Raw genomic sequence first — 16,733 nt, forward strand, 5'->3', positions numbered from 1 at the left:
CTGGGTAGTCAGGGACTGTGGAGGATATCCAAAGCACCACTGTATTCCTACAGGAGAAGTACAAGAGTGATGCAAAAACACGGCTTTCAGGTTAGCCCTCACCATCCCTGTAGGTTAAATATATAAAAACATCTCCGGAGACTGTTCATGCCCATCTGAGTAGTCATCCCTTGATGACTACAATCCCCTTGCCTTGTGGGATGGTGTGCAAATGAAATGCTGATGAGCAATCAGCCCCTATAAATGCGACTGATATTCACACCTCCTGTGCTTTATTGTCTGTAAATCCAGAGCTGGAATATTCTGGATCCCTTTGTCCAGCCTCTGAGACATCCACAGTTCTCCCAAAGGCTTGCACTGGGTAAATAGGAGAGGATACCTTTCCTGTCAGAAAGAAAAAAAGAGAAGAATCTGCAAGAAAAAAAAAAAAGAAAAAAAAAAAAGAGGAAGCCAGTGTTCCTAGTTAGCTCCTATTTCCTTCATTTTGAAGTGCAAATCACAATGACTAAATGCATCATGGCAGCTCATTTTGCATTGCCAGTCTCCACTGTACATTATAAATTGAAATTTATCAACAAATGACATCTTCAAGTCTTTTGGATGTTTGGTTGATGGGGATTGTTGTTGATCAAAAAAGAAAGGGGGTGGAGGAAGGATGCTGGTATAATAGAAATTGAGGTGAGTATTCTGCTGCTTAGATGACATATAAACTGAAAGCAAAAAACCCACAATTTTTCAAGCAAAATTACTGAAACTGTGATCTGGTTGAACTTCTTTCTCCCAAATGGGATCTCTAGTTTTAGGCACTTTTGAAACTTTGTGGAGCTGAATGTCCTCTGGAGCTGACAGGTTACAGTTCCGGAAGTATTGACAGTGTAAACCCTTGTGTATGATGGCAGAAAATGATTTTATTTAGGTAACTTTAAATACTCTGGGGTTTTGCTGATATGCTTGGATAGTTGTGTTTGTTTTTTTTTTTTTTCAAGAAATATCTTCCTCTTAAAGATTAGGTCCTGAGGCATCCATGACAAAATATGTAATTTGGACTAGAAAGAGTAGTCATAGAATGACCAGAGACATTAATAGGTTGTACAAGGAGTGGCTAAATAAATGGAGTCTTCAGACTGGAAAAAAAATCATCTGTGAGGAATATGACAACAATCAGCGAAATCACAAATGGCAGCATGGGGCGACATGTTTTTATTCTTGTTAAGTGGACACAGTGGGCTCTGAATTATATTATCAAGTTAAATCAAAAGAGAGCATCTCTTCATGCAACACACAGTTATGGTGTTTATTACCATGTGATAATGAAGTTGCCAAAAGTTTCCCTGTGGGGTTAGACAGATTTATGGAACTAAAAGCCCAGTGATGGCTCTCGCACACAAAGGTATCATCTTCAATTTAGGAAGTCCATGATATTGCTGTAGAAACTACATCGTGAAGCATTACCATATGCTTGTTCAGTTTCTGTTCACTTCCCTAGACTTCCACTGTTGTCCTTAGTTTTCTTTAGTGGGCTGGGGGCAAAGGAAGACAGCTACTTCTGTTGGCAGCTGTAAAATATTCTGGCTTTATATTTATTGCAGTCACTCTAAAATCATGGTTGGGTAGTGTCCTCGTTTAACCCCAGCTGGCAACCAAGCACCATGCAGACACCCCTCCCGACCCCCCCACCCCCAAGGGATGGGAAGGAGAACTGGAAAGGAGTGTAAAACTCGAGGGTCCAGACAAGAACAATCCAATAGGCAAAGCAAAAGCCATGCACACAAGCAAAGCAAAACAAGGAAGTCATTCACCACCACCCCATCACCAGGCAGGTGCCCAGAGACCTCCAGGAAAGCAGGGTTCTACCACGTGCAATGGCCACCTGGGAAGACAAATGCCACAATGCCAGATGTCCCTGAACAATGATCCCACCAGTTTATATACTCAGCATGACATCCTATGGTATGGAATACCTCTTTCGCTAGTTGGGACACAGCCAGGGCAGGTGACCCACTCCTAGTATCCCTCCCTTGCCCCTCCAGCCATCTCGCTGGAAGTACCCAAGAAACGGAAAAGTTCTTGATTTAGTATAAGCACTACCCACCAACAACCAAAACCATCAGCGTGCTCTCAGCATTGCTCTCACACCAAATCCAAAACACAGCCCTGCACCAGCTACTAACTGTCCCAGCTGAAACCAGGACAGGTAAAAACAAGCACTTAGTACAGTGTTTATGTTTAGCAAATGTGTTAAGTGAAAGGTTCACAAAATTCTGGCTTTGTCTGGGTTCCTAAGCAACCCTAAGAGAGGAAAGGGTGCTATCTAAATATGAAAAAGGCTTTGGGAGTGGAGTTTGTTCAGCCACTGACAGCCATCATCACCAGAAGCCAGGAGCTAGTCTAAAATCTTCAACAAGGAAGAAAAGGAATAATCTCAAAGAGTTCAGGGGCAGGACCAGGGTGTGCTAAATGACTGATACCCTTTCAAGAAGGAGTAGCCCTCTACCCTACCAGGGGGTTAGTGGGACCAGTTTCCCACATGGTGCTGTAATTGTTGTGTGGTTGGCCTAGTTCCTGATTTAGGACTCTATGCTCCAGTAAGAACCTATTTGGCCATTTGGTGCAAAGCAATGTGGTGGCATTAGTGCTGAGCCACCTTTTGCCCGAGTCCTGAACCACTTATGAACCCAATGGGTAGCTGGCCAAAGGGGTTTACAGCTGAGGTTGCAGGGGGTGGTGAAGCTGGACTCTGACTCAGGAGAGGTCCCTTCTCAGTGTTTCATAGCTTCAGAAGGGTCTTTATCTCAAGGAGGTTAGTTTTTGGGTGTGGTGGTTTGAGCCTGGCTGAATGCCAGGTGCCAACCAAAACTGCTCTATCACTCCCCTCCTTAACCAGGTGGAAGAGAAAATATAAGGAAAAGCTCATGGGTCAAGATAAGGACAGGGAGGTCACTTGCCAATTACAGTCACGGGCAAAACAGAGTTGACTTGGGGAAATTATTTTAATTTATTACCATTCAAATCAGAAGAATACCTTCCCCCCACCCCTCCCTTCTTCCTGGGCTTAACTTAATTTCTAATTTCTCTACCTCCTCCTCCCCCGGAGTGGTTCAGGGGGACAGGGAATGGGGGTTACAGTCAGATTATCACTTTTCTCTGGTGCCTCTTCCTCCTCAGGGGGAGGCTCCTCACACTCTTCCCCTGCCCCACATTGGGGTTCTTCCCATGGGAGACAGTTCTCTATTAACTTCTCCAGTGTGAGTCCTTCCCATGGGCTGCAGTTCTTTGTGCCCTGCCCCGGTGTGGGTCCCCCCGCGGGTGCAGCCCCTCAGGCCCAGCCAGCTTCAGCCCAGCCCCCTCGCGGGGTCACAGGCCCGGCCAGCGACCCTGCCCCAGCCCGGGCTCCTCTCCCCATGGGGACACAGGCCCTGCCAGGACCCTGCCCCAGCCCGGGCTGCTCCCCGTGGGGCCACAGGCCCGGCCAGGAGCTGCTCTGGGGGGATCTGCTCCACCGTGGGCCTCCATGGGCTGCGGGGGGGGATCTGCTCCACCGTGGGCCTCCATGGGCTGCGGGTGGGGATCTGGTCCACCATGGACCTCCCTGGGCTGCGGGTGGGGATCTGCTCCACCACAGACCTCCATGGGCTGAGGGCACAGCCTGCCCCACCATGGGCTTGACCACGGGCTGCTGGAGAATCCCTGCTCTGGTGCCTGGAGCCCCTCTGGCCTCCTGCACCGACCTGGGGGGCTGCAGAGCTGTTCTCTCACATAGTTTCACTCCTCTCTTCCGCTGGCCCAGCTTTTGTTTTGTTGTTGTTTTCTGTCCTAATGTGCTATCTCAGAGGTGCTATCACTGTTGCTGATGGACTCGGTCTTGGCCAGTGATGGGTCTGTCTTGGAGCCGGCTGTCACTGGCTCCATTGAACACAGGTGAAGCTTCTGTCATCTTCTCACAGAAGCCACCCCTGTAGCTCCCCTGCTACCAAAACCTTGCCATACAAACCCAATACAGAGCAGGAGGAAGGGGAAGGGAGGGATGGAAACAAATTGTTTCACAAGCAATGAAAGTTTGGCAGCCTGACCTTGTGTTGTGCAGTTGGGTTCTTTGTAGTGTGTTAATATGTGATCTGTGTTTGAATGTTTTCCTGCAGCTGGATGTTCAGAAAGATGTGCCTGCTTTCATGTCTCATGGGATTTGGTTTCGTGCTGCAGCTTTTCTCTGAGTGCTAATAAGTTTGCTCTCCTTTCGCTGGCTTCTGATTTTCATGGAACTTGTAGAAACTTTGTTCCTCTCGGGTTTTTGTTTCTCTGTCAAACTGGGAGAAAATTGGCCCATGTGTAAAAACAAGAAGTTGTTTAGGATGTATGGAGAGACAGGCAGACTGCAGGCAGACAGTTTGCAGGCACATCAGAAGAGAAGCAAATGGGCTGTATGTGTTCCTGTTGTTCTCTGAAGTGCACAGAGAATCAGGATATTCTCCTGCTTGTTTAGGTGGAGCTGTGCCCCCACACAATTCTCAAAGTGGGTGTGTGTGCATGTAGAGGGACTCTGATCTGGAGATGAATGCATAAGCTTTAGTATCTTAGTAAAATGACTGAGAATCTAAAATCAAAATAAAACCTGCTCCTTTACACACAGTCGGGACAAGTCACCGGCGCAGAGGAGAAGTCCCCCAACAGGAGAGTCAGTGGCACATGTACACTCCAGGAGGTTGACTTGTCCCTCCTGGCCATCCAATGCCAGCATTTGCAGCTCTTTTTCTTCTGACAGACTGATGCATATTTTATAGCCTATTTTCATAGCGGAGTAGTTGAGACTGAAAACGAACAAAACCTCCTTTCTCTGCCTAACAGAGCTCTGAGGTAGAAACCATCCTAGAGGAGGACTCCTCTAAAAGCTATTCACATGGCATTCTCTACTTCTCCACACCTCTGCTTCATACCCCTGGGATGAGCAAGTTTTAGTACAATATTGAAGTCTACTGGCTCAGGTCTGTTTGTTGGATTCACAGGGAAGGTCAGGCTCAGATCTACAGGAACAAGATAGATTTTGTTAGCTCTTGGTGTACTGAGTTATGACCAGGTTTGGTAAAGAGAAGCTTCTTTGCTTGGGTGTCCCCCCTTGAGCCCTGCTCTGCCAGACTTGCAGGCTTGTCCCCCCCTCCCAGTGGTACAGCACTCGGGGCAATGGTTAAAACAGCTCATCAGGAGAGGGCAGTGGACTGAAGCAGGTGATTTTCTTTCCCAGCTGTTTATAATGGAATACAGTTATGGAAGAATTAGCAGTATCCCGATAAATGAATTACATTACATCATAAACCTTGCTTTTCCAAAGGGAATACGCAGAATTTGGTGCCTCAGCCTCTTCAGGGAAAGCCCATATTTATCTGGTTATATGAATATGACACTGCATTGCACTGGATTGAGTCTTTCTTCATATTAACCAAGACTAGCAAAGAGATTCTTCCTTATGGGTAGTAGGAATTGCTAGTTATAAAACCTAAAAAGCTGAATTGGAGTATCAAAGTCCATTCAAGACTGCACTATCCCTTAAGTTTTATTGCTTTCCACTGTGCAGTCTTTCTTGAGGTGCTGCCAGCAGCTTGGTTTGCAGGATGGAAAGCAGGATAGAGGGGGCAATGAAATGAGGTAAGATCAATGTATAAGAACACGTGGGACAAAAATGCATGGTCTGAGCTTTTACAGTGTTTGTCAATATAGCCAGAGTCCATTCCACATTGTAAGTTTCTGTGCTACCAGCAATGTAATGAGGTGCAACAATTTGTTTTACGAAAGCGTTGCTAATAACACTTTTATATATACACGGGCGTATGAGTATGTGTGGTTAGAAGTGATATGCAAATATCAACTTGAGGCTGAAGGCAATAACAGTCGTCCAAGATGATGAGACTCCAATAATGGTTTCAATAGAGCAACCCAGAGGGGAATCAGCTAGGCAGGATCAGTTTGCCATCAAAGGCCCAACTAAAGTTAAAGCAGGCATTTGGGGTGTGACTCATGGAAAGGGTCTTTTGTATCACTGAGTCTTTTGTCATTTTGATATAGCTACAACTATTTTTCCCTGCCACTTCTTTAATAATGTGCTTTGAAGTGGATCCTATTCTGACCAGAGTAATGGGACAAAACATGGTATCCAGTCTGCTTGCAGTGTCAAGCAACTGTAAGGACATGTGGGCTAGTTAATTTGCAGTTAAAGTCTTTCACTGCAAAGATAAGTAATTACTAAAGGAGGAGGGTTCAAATTAGGACTAAAGGCTGAGCCAGAACTGTTTTGTTCCATCTGCAGGTCTTTTCAAATGTTCAGGTATGTGTTGCTGATGTGGGTTTTGGTTTTCGATTTGTTTTTTTTTTTGTGTTGTTTGTTTGGTTTTTTTGGTAAATACTTGTTTTCAAATTTGGTAGTTTGGTGGTAGGAGTTTAGCAGGTTTGAGTATCAGGCCATACACTAGATGATTATAGAAGCCGAAATGGCTAATTGTAGATGCCTGCTTTTGAAAAAACGAACCATTACCTATGCAAGCTTTCAGTTTCTTCATCTCTAGAATAGAGATAATATTTCCCAGTATGGCCCTTGGGACTTTGTTAGTTTGAATGGATTAACAGGAGAGAAAAGCTTCAGAGTCTTTGGATGGGAAAGTGCTATGGAAATGCAGTGTATTATTGTGATATCCTTTGAGATGTTTCTGTAAAGCCAGTGGTGACTGTCATGATAATAAAGGAAGCCTTGGAGAGGCTAACGAAATAATGATCCTACTTCCTTTCTAGCTGTTCTTTGAAAGGGCAAATGCAATGAGTGATAATGGTTTAATGAGAAAGAGTCATTAGGGCACCCAGCCTGCATCTTTAGAAGTGCAAAGCATTTTGGGAGATCTGAAAATGACTCTGAGAACAAAACCAAAGTAGCTCTGTTAGAATATTAAACTGTTATTTGTATTCTCTTTGAATGTTGATTGAAACCAGTGATCTCTTTCCCTGTCTGGTGGCTGGTACATGTGTAGTCACAAATGCGGCTTGTTCTGAGCTTCACTGCTGTTGGAAGGGTAAGATCAAGGAAGTACCTCAGTGCTTGCCCTCTGTGTGTTACCCTCCGCTTAGAGCTTAGTGTTACTTGAGGATTCCTGACCTGTTGAATTTGCATGTACAGGCAGCCTCGTGTAGTGGAATTAATTGGCCTGAATTATTCAGTTTTATTAATCGAGCTGCTTCGGTTTCAAGTTTGGCTGGAGGGGGCAAGCTGTTAGGTTTTTTGGTGTGATATTGAAACTTAGAGAGGCAAGAGCTTCAAATTCTTTGGATGGGGCAGTGCTATGGAAATGCAGTACATTATTGTAATATCCTTTGAGATGTCTTTGAAGTCCAGTGAGTATCAATACTATGCATTAGTACCAAAGAGTATTAAGTGTAAATAGGGCTAGTACTAGGTCTATCTTAGTATTAAAGAGCTAAACCAGAAAACAAGGAAGCTGTTTAAGACTTGAAGCACCCCGACTGCTGAGTGTTCAAAGGAGGAAGGTTGTTTCAACTCATTTAAAGAAAGAACCAGTTTGCAAAACATTTAAGAATTGTGCTTGAAACATGCACAGAAGCAAACGTGTTGGAGCCACATGAGTGATAAAACAGGCTTTTGACTTTATGGGCCCTCTGACTTGGGAGACTGAAACCAGCTGTCTCGTTTTGTGGCATGGCCCTTTTGGAGTCATTCTGGACTCTGCTAGCAGCAAGGGAACCAGGGGGGCTGGGTGCAGAGTCTGGCATCACGTGGTTTCAGCTGCTGGTCACAGTGGCACTGCTGACTATGGTGCCAGAATATGTGCAATTCAATGGTGAATTGAACCATTTCTCTGTCAGACAGAAAAGGAATGAAGGATCGGTCTCAGGCAGAGCCATAAAGCTGCAGATGTTGGAGGCATGCTGAACTTGGAAAATCAGAAAATTACTGAAGCTAGTTACTGAGAAAGGCACTGAATTGCTACATGTTCTCTAATCACCTGTTTAGTAAAGGTGTGATTAGAGAGGGTGGCAGGGGCCATGAATTCTCATCTTAATCAAATGGTAGGTATGTCTAGGTAGGTTTTTTGTGAGGGTGTTTCCATGCCTACCTGATAAGGATTGTGTTTGGTCTCTCCATATGATAGAAGCTGCGTAGGCTCAGGAGCCAGGCTCTCCCCACTGTTTGGATGGAGTGGGTGGACTTCTTGTGTAGGTTGTGACACCGCTCCTAAAGCAAGCTGGTGCTGACTACTCTTCAGGTGTGTGGTCTTGTACTAGGTAGCTGTTGATTTGTTCTGGTAGGAAAATCTTGTTTATTAGGAAAAGCTGAGTAGAAAACCAGCAGAGAAACAAGCAGGGCAAAGTAAGGTTTCAAACATGCCCAGAAATGAGGAGGAGGAAGCTACAGAAAACCCTCTGTGACGAAGCAGCCCTTTTTCCCAGTCACGAATGGGTAATGCCACCCCCAGATCATCTGCTTCTCCGGGTGGGATTTGCTAGTGTAGGGGCCTGAATCTGTCTCTAACTCAGAAAAATTAAATGCCTGGCACGAAGTAGGATGGGGGTGACTGAGGACTCAAGATGCCAGTTCAGGCACTTTTTTATCTATACTTGAGTTCAGCTGTTACAATTTTGAGCCACATTTGGATCCCCATCTCCAAGTCAAAAATCAGACTACCTAAATAAAACTGTTGTTGATGGGTTTAATTTGGATTCTTCTTTTGGATTTGTCTGAAAAGAGAATTTGTGCTAAAGGTGCTGCTGAGATTAGAGTCCTTTTATGTAGATATCATTTGCAATCCCATAGTGGTACATGAAAACAAAGTCCATTTTCACTGGTGCAACCACAGCTCCCCAGGTACATAAGATCAATTGATGCAGAGACAGACCTTGCCCAAAAAGACTAAACTTTTCTTCTCTTTTCTGCTGGCCACCCTGAATGAAACACAAAAGCTTGTGTTTTAAGGGTAATAGTGTTCAAGCTGTAACTCTTTAACGTCTGTTCACATAGTCATTTCCTTCCCCTGAGCTCTAATAACCATGTAAACTCTCTTTCTCTCCTCTTTTCTCCAGGTCAACAGACTATGGCACTACCTATGAAAAGCTAAATGACAAAGTAGGCCTGAAGACTGTGCTGAGCTACCTTTATGTCAGTCCCACTAACAAGAGGAAGGTAAGGGAGAGCCCTTGAGCTGATAGCTATAGAAACAAAATTACAACATCCTGTTCATTCTGAGAGGAATTATGATCCTGAAGTGAAATCTTTTGGTAATTCACAAGAGCTTAAATTTGCCATCCAACTTGCATTAGTGCAATTCCATGGAATCCAGTAGAACTATGCCTGTTTTACTTGTGATGGGGATGTAGCGCTTAATCTCCTGCTGAATGTGTTAGAGAAATAAAAGGGTTGCTTTTATTTCCTTCCGACTGTTACAACTTTAAAGAAGCTGAACTCACGCAAATGTTGCTGGGACTCTTGCTTACACTGGCTTTGGTTAATACATCTCTCCCTGCCTTCTCTGTCTCATTATTAGAAATACTGAGTAAAAGGCATTTATTTCTACATTTGGCTTTTTTGCCCTTTTATGCTTTCCCTAGTTAGAAGTTGGAGGTAAAGATGTAAATGACATTTTCATTGGTTACATCATGTAAGGGGGCTGAAAGCAGAATGTGGGTGGGAGACCTCAGATTTGATTTGAATGTGTAGGAGAGAAGATGAGGTCATAGCTTTCAAACCCCCTGCTCATGCTTCCCACGTGATGCAATTAAGGCTGCAGCTGGCTCAGAGCACAGCCCAGGAGTTGCTCCTCAGTGCCTTTTTGGTTTAAAATTATACCTGTGTTTATTCAAAGAAGGCAGTAGGACAAAGATGCTTTCATCTACCCACAAAAATCGAGGTGGGTAGGATGCAGCATGTAGCTAATTACTGGCAGTGGAGTTGTGTTTGGATGGGGTGCAACCCAGCTGGCTTGATTGCTTCCAAACTGCCAGTCTCCTGTCCCCATCGATAGGTTTCCAAACTAGTATTTTGCTACTTGTACTGTTCTTATTACTACTATTGTGTTTACAGTTACTGGTCAGTCTACAGAGGTTTTAGGATTGATATTTATTTCCGTGTATGCAGCCTTAAGGCAGTCATAACTCTGATAACTTATCAGCAACAATATGTATGTGTTTAGTTGTATAGAGAAGAGGAAGAATACAGTGGGCGGGGGTCTGCTATATTTTTTTTCTGATGCAGAAGCTGAATTGTTGTGACAACTACCTTGACTTCTTTTTGCTGAGCAAAATGGAATTAAGATGTTTCATAATGAGCTCTCCTAGCCTTCACACCCCTCCTGTGTTCAATATGGTGGGCACTGAAGAGTTAATTCTTACTTGTTCTGTTTCCAAAGCAACTCTGCCCACCAAAAATCAGAGGCAATATGCTTAGTTACAATTCCTGCGTCACTGGTGTAAAGTCTCCCTCACAATTGGAGTACTAGGATATGTGAATATCTTCTAGCAATTTCTCAAGCTATCGAGCTTTACAGATTAGCAGTCTTTTCTCTCTATATATATATTTATATTTATTAATAACACCTACATTTCATCATATAGTGGCATGCAGACCTATCTTTACCTGCTGTTTTCTTATTTCAGATGACAAATTTTGAATATTTGGTTTTTTAGTCTTATGCCTTAAGGAAATAATTTCTGGACCTATCTGTTTGTCTTCCCTCTTCCCTTCTGGAAAATCTTTTGATATGGAGAAACAAGCTGTAAGGAAAACCCATAGGAAACCAGCTTCAGTGCTGGCTGCTGTGGGTGCAATTTGTTTCTATTCTTTCTACTTCTACTAAGTATATGGGCACAGTTACTGTGTATGGTTAAACAGCTGGCTTGTCTGAAGCAGAGCTGACTCTGCTTTGTTGACCATCAATGCAATTCCAAACGTCCGTGCAGCATTTCAAAAATGCTTGAAGAAGGTGTCACTGAATTGGAGCATCTGGGATCTGTCAAATTCAATTTCAGGTTTATTGTCCACCCACCTTACAGATTTATGAGTTTGCGCACAGCAAAAAATGCACTTGGATTGCAATCTTGTTCAAGTCTGTCTGGGTGAGTATTGTTACAGTGGCTTGCAGAATAAGCGGCATGTTTTTGCTCAGCTCCTGAGGACAGCGACCAGTAATGAACAACAAAGCAGTAGGTAAATGAATTGGACTCCAGCAGAGAAAGTCCAGATCCCTTGTGTTTCACCTCTCACAGTGCTGGCTACCTGAACGCAATGCAGTGATGTCTTGTGTACTTCAAAAATAGGTCTTTGTCTGAGGCAATAAACAGGGAGGAGGGTACCAAAAGTAACACATGTGCGTGGGGCCTGTGCACGCACTGAATCATGCAGATCCTCTCCAGGCGAGATAGTTTCTCCTGAGGCTCCCAGGTACTGGTTGGTCTCTGCATGCCTCACAGCTCCTGTTGATTTTTTGATGGGTTTGCACACTGTTGCTAGCCCTGTCTGCTCATTAGTGCTTGGAGGATTAGCAGTTACTTGGAGGAGGAGAAAAGCTTTCCATACATTTATTCCTAATTGATTTACTAGTGAGAAGGATAATTACCTCTCAGCTACCCTGCAGAACTACAGTGGGAATTACCTGTCAGATTTCTTTGAAGACCCAAAATGCCTCTCTTCAGCTGTTAAATAGGAATTAGGTATTCAGCCAAATACCAGTTATATAAACATAATTTACCTGAATTGTGGCATAGCGCTGGGCTCAATTATGAGGCAAGAGGATTTGAATGGTGGCTTTTTTCTTTCTTCTTTTAAAACAAAAGCTTTTTGTTTGTGATTTCTTTTTTGAAAATTTTTTGTGGGAACACTGTGAGTCTTTTGGCAGCTTCTGCTGTGTTTCTCTGCTCATTGCTGCCAGGTCGTGGTGGGACACTGATTTCTTAATACAAACATCTCTGCTTACTGTGATATGGGGGTTCAGACATGGACAGGGTTGAAATGCAGAGGCAGAGCAGCTGGGTGAGACATGGCTACAAACCATGGTCTGGGAGCCTGTGTCATTCCCCATATCTCTTGGTCTTAAGAAAGCCACACCTGATGCACACCTTACTCTCCTAAACTATGGCACTCCAACACACTTTTTTTACAAAGTTGATTCCTTTCTGTAAGAAAAATTGAGCTTAATTTAGGAATGTTTTTGTCAGATTCTTGAACATGTGCTACACATAGAGGTCAGACTTGATGACCTAGTGGCTCTTTAGGCCTTAAAATATTTAATTCCCTTTGGGTTTTATTCTCCCAACAAAGTTAAATTAACTTTATTGCTCCCAACAAAGTTAATGTCTGAGCATCAACTATATAAAATTGATGGCAAAAGCAAGTCCCCAGTTAGCTTCACATATTGTTGGCTTTCTTCTTTTAAGCTAGAGTTTTGTTCCAGTTTGGGTTATATTTTCAGGATTTTTTTATTCATTTCTTTTTCTCCTTAGGCTTCCTTCTAAGCTGCTCCCATGTGTATCTTCCATCCCTAACTGGAGAGCTCAGCAGGGTGTTGAATATTACCCCTATCTGTATTTGGTGTCCTGCCAAGTATTGAAATGTCTTTCCTGACACAGCACACTGGAAAATGCTGGAGCAGCCTGAAAGCAGTAGGTCCCTCAGTCCTGTCCTTCATTCCCCAGTGAAACGGATCAGTCACCAGCATTTATCAGTGGGCAAAGTCTCTGTGGTGAGATCATGCCTTTGTGCCTGAAGAGGAAAGAGGCAGCTGAGAAGGGGAAGAGGTGAAGAAACACAGTCCCTATGGTTATCATGGTGATAAATCCAGGACAGCCTTGGCTCTCCCTGGGCACCTCTTAGGTTTGCTGGTGTTTGGCACTTAGATGCCAGATTTAGTCTATGGGTATTCCTTGGGTTTACATGTTGCCGCTGGGAGATATCAACCCTCTGCGTGCACAGAGCTGACTGAGGCAGAGCTGCATAGCCAAGGCTGAGCTGAGGTGGCTTTGGCTGTGTCCCCACACAGTGCTGGGCAGAAGCAGGACTGGGTCCCAGAGTGCCTGCCCCCAGCTGCTGAGCCAACCTGCTGATGGCTGGCTTTGGAGCTGGGATAGGGCATTTTTGTTTCCTAGAAATCACAAGAAAGTATTTGGAAAACACACTTTGCCATTGTGTAATTTGAGGTTTGCAGTTATAATTAAATCAATGTAGCAACATGGAGATACCTAAGGAATGTGCAGAGAATACTCTTCTCAGCTGTGATTCCTCTTGCCTCTCAAGTATCATTGCCAGTTATCACGGCCAGCTTGGTGATCTGAGAGCACCCATCATTTGAAATGAGACCATCCTGGAGTGCCAACATAAGGAAACAGTCAAGCAGGCTGCAGCCCACTGCGAATCCATAGCCTCTGGCTGCACCGGAGCCGAAATGCTTCCTGCCGTGAACCAGGGCTACTTCATCTTTCTGTGGAGCAGTTGTACTGCTAATTCCTGTCTCCTAAGAACTAACAAGCTCAAGGTTTCACAACACTTTGTAACTGTGTGTATAGCCTCTGCTACTGGGACCTGAAACTGCCAGGTTTGTATCTGCTCTCCTGCAGATGCTTGGGCTGTTTCTTTCACTTGCACACTAGGGACTTGTATTTGGATCACAAAAATCTGCACTGTGTTCTTATTAACACTATGAAATTCCAGGTAATCATTAGACCTAGCAGTCAGGTAACTCTGAAGTCCTGGGGGCTATGGCTTTCTGAAGAGTTACTGTTTTGAGCCGTGGTGCCTGCAGTTTTGACACTTTTACGACCATGAAGATGCTCTAATAGGTAGAGTGTATTCCAGGGCATATCTTCCCCTTCAGTGCATCTGCCCACCATTTGTCTGCCTGAGAGACCACGTGAAACCATCTGCTTTGCCTGATTGACACATAGGTTGCAACAAGCACGATAATTCTGTGGTGAACTTCAGAAAGGAGAAACGTTTATATTTGTTTAGCAGCACCCCTTCCTTACAGATGAATGGGATTTAAGGACAGATGGTTCAGTGCTCTGAAAAGCTGAGTTGCAAAATGCAAAGCTTTGGCTTTTCTACCCTATAGCCTCTTGTCTGTCTTTAGGGATATGACAAAAGTCTGCTTACTCTCTGCTGGGCAGAGATCTCAGTTCCCTGCTGACCTTTAATTTAATGCTATGTTTTGGGCATTAGTTACATTTTACTAGAGGCAGATTTTCACAGCAGTCTGGGAATTAGAATTGTTTATTTCTTCCAAAGCGCTAAGGGAAAAAAGTCTCTTTTATTTTAATACGAACATTTCTCTTGACTTTTTAAATTCCCATATTCTTTCTATCTTTTTTTTTCTTTTTTGTTGTTGAAAACTTTCTGTTAGAAAATTGGATAATTTCCACAAAAAAATCAGCCTATGATTCTTTGCCTGCCTGCCTGCATTTCAAAGTGGCACTGTTTGGAGCTGAAGTGCTGCAAGTCCCTAATTTCTAGCATGTGTTGTTCTGCTGGTTAAGATCCCCTATCCCGAGAACATTTGCTTTCTTCTTGGTTGTCAATAACAGGATTAATTTTAGAATTGATGCCTCACAGAGGGATGCAAAGTCCTTCCAAAGGATGCAGAAAGAGGATGAGAATGACAGTCCCATACATCTGAAGCACTGCTCCTTTCAGGCACTAAGATGCCATTTTGAATCTCAAGGAATTGTTGTTGAACCATAGATTTCATGTATTACTTTTTTCATTAAATGTTCTGTCAAGAATGCATATTCTTGGTGAAGGTGTTGCTTAGTTGAAAACCCAGTTTTCACTATCAACCTTTTATCTCTATGCTTTGAATTCCTGTGAAGGTTGAGAGGATGGAGTTAAAAAGTATTTAAAAGGAAAAGAAGAAAGGAAAAAGGTAGAGAATGACAACGAACTCAAACCAAAAAGCACTTGCTTGTATATAGCATTGCTCTGATGAGATATTGACAAATGGGAGGTCCTGATTGCATTGAAGATCTGGGGTGATGGGTGTGATGTCTTAGGAATACCTTCATGAATTTGCTTTGCAGTTCAATTGGATGCAGTCATCTTTAGCTTTTCTCCTGTGCTGTTACCATTGTTGTAGGTGATAACCTGAAGAATTAAAAGGTCTGTAGTCTTTTATGCTGACTGTCTGCACAGAAATATCACCCAGGTGCAGTGATTGAAATGAAAATTCCCTCCCCCCCCCCCTATATCCCAACTGAAGCATTAGAGATTTTATTTATAGACAGACCATCTAGCTAAGCAATTTGAACAGTAGTTGCAAACAGCATAAAGCAGAAATAAAGTTACGGTGCTCAATTAAAGAGCTTTGAGAGAATGGTTCTGCAGACTAGTTTCCCAGCTGTTAGTGGAGGGGCAGTCCAAATCACAGAAGCTATAAAAGCCAAAGGCATGCCGCACCTCTCATACATAGTCACGCCTCTGAACTTGGCCCGTCAGAATGAGAAATGTTCAGAGGTATTTGGAGTCAGAAGCTCTGAAACTAAATCTAATTAGATTTGTTTGTTTCTGTGCAGCAACTGTTTATGAGCTGGCAGAAAGCATGCTGTGTTGCAGTTCAGGTTAATGAAGGGATAAGTTAATTGTGACTGTATTATTGAAATTGAAGAGGAGTGCATCTACCTGACTGGAAACAAGCTAGCACATTGGGAGTGACAGCTTCTCTTACAGAAGCTGGACATCCTAAATGAGCGCAAGTTGCTTTGACCTCCCTTTTATTTCTTCTCACTCACTTGTAGAGTAACTGAGAGCAAACTCTGTCCTGACTTCATGTATCTCCAAAGGGAATTCCTCAGCTGTTTTTGGAGCCTCAGGGCAGAAACACAGTCCAAATGGGTTTTGTTTTTATTTCTTAGTTCATTTGTTCCCAAAGGGAATTCCTCAGCATTTTGTTTTGTCCTTACTCAGCAAACGTGTGATAGGCTGAGGCGGCAGAGGTTCCAGCATGCACCTGATGCTTGCTAGCCCAGCCCAAACCGAGCTGCCATCCTTTGCCACAGCTCCCATTAGTCATCTGCTGCTTTGCATCCCGAGCTATTGGTGAGAAAATGAGCTCTGGAGTATCCTAAAGCCATCTGGCAGATGGAAGGTTTCTTTGGACCCTTTTTCCATGTTCTGCTGACACTGTGAAAAACAGCATGTGCTGCAAAGTGGCACTTGATGATGTGATCTCAGCAAACATATTTATAACACAAAGGCAACAGGGCTGAGTTAGAGCCACAGGGCAGGAATGATAGAACTAGTTGTTTCTACTGTCTTTTATCCCTAATCTTTCCCTTCAGCGCAGTGAAATACAGTTACTAAATAGTTCTTGGTTTTGCAGCTTCCTTTAAGAGCACTGAAATTACCTGAGCTGCAAATACAGCTGTAACCGTCTCTTTGTGCACCTGTTCCTGGGACCTGTTGAGTGGTATATGAAGTTCCTGTGCCTCTCAGCACTCTAAAAACCATGCCACCCAGTCCAGAGCCTATGTGGTTAGAACTTGCCGACTGCTGTACAGGAAAGGCTGTAGCTCTGAAACACAGCGTCTGGGTTAGCTGAGCTCAGATTTGTCTGCTCTGGTTGTACCAGTGGCTTGTACAAATGTGACTGCAGTCTGGTTAACAAGGCGCTGTATTCTCTCTTGTAAATACACTTCAGGGACAGTCACTGTCAGTCTCCAGAACTGACAGTTCAAATACAGGAATGCAATGTGAATGAAGTTGTAAT

General features: G+C 43.7%; 1 protein-coding gene across 6 annotated transcripts in view; it reads left to right on the top strand.

The window, feature by feature from the left end:
* Positions 1 to 16,733, top strand: part of SORCS3 (sortilin related VPS10 domain containing receptor 3) — a 312,444-nt gene that overhangs the window by 140,278 nt on the left and 155,433 nt on the right. For all 6 annotated transcript variants that reach the window (XR_013930611.1, XM_080403456.1, XM_080403458.1 and 3 more), the window contains exon 3: positions 9,073 to 9,172. Coding sequence is in view for 4 of the 6 variants with exons in the window: in XM_080403456.1 (XP_080259582.1) it covers positions 9,073 to 9,172 (100 nt within the window). In the remaining 2 variants the exon portion in view is untranslated. The remainder of the gene's footprint in view (positions 1 to 9,072; positions 9,173 to 16,733) is intronic.

The sequence above is a fragment of the Falco punctatus genome, assembly GCF_963210335.1.
Source record: "Falco punctatus genome assembly, chromosome: 9".
NCBI lineage: Eukaryota > Metazoa > Chordata > Aves > Falconiformes > Falconidae > Falco > Falco punctatus.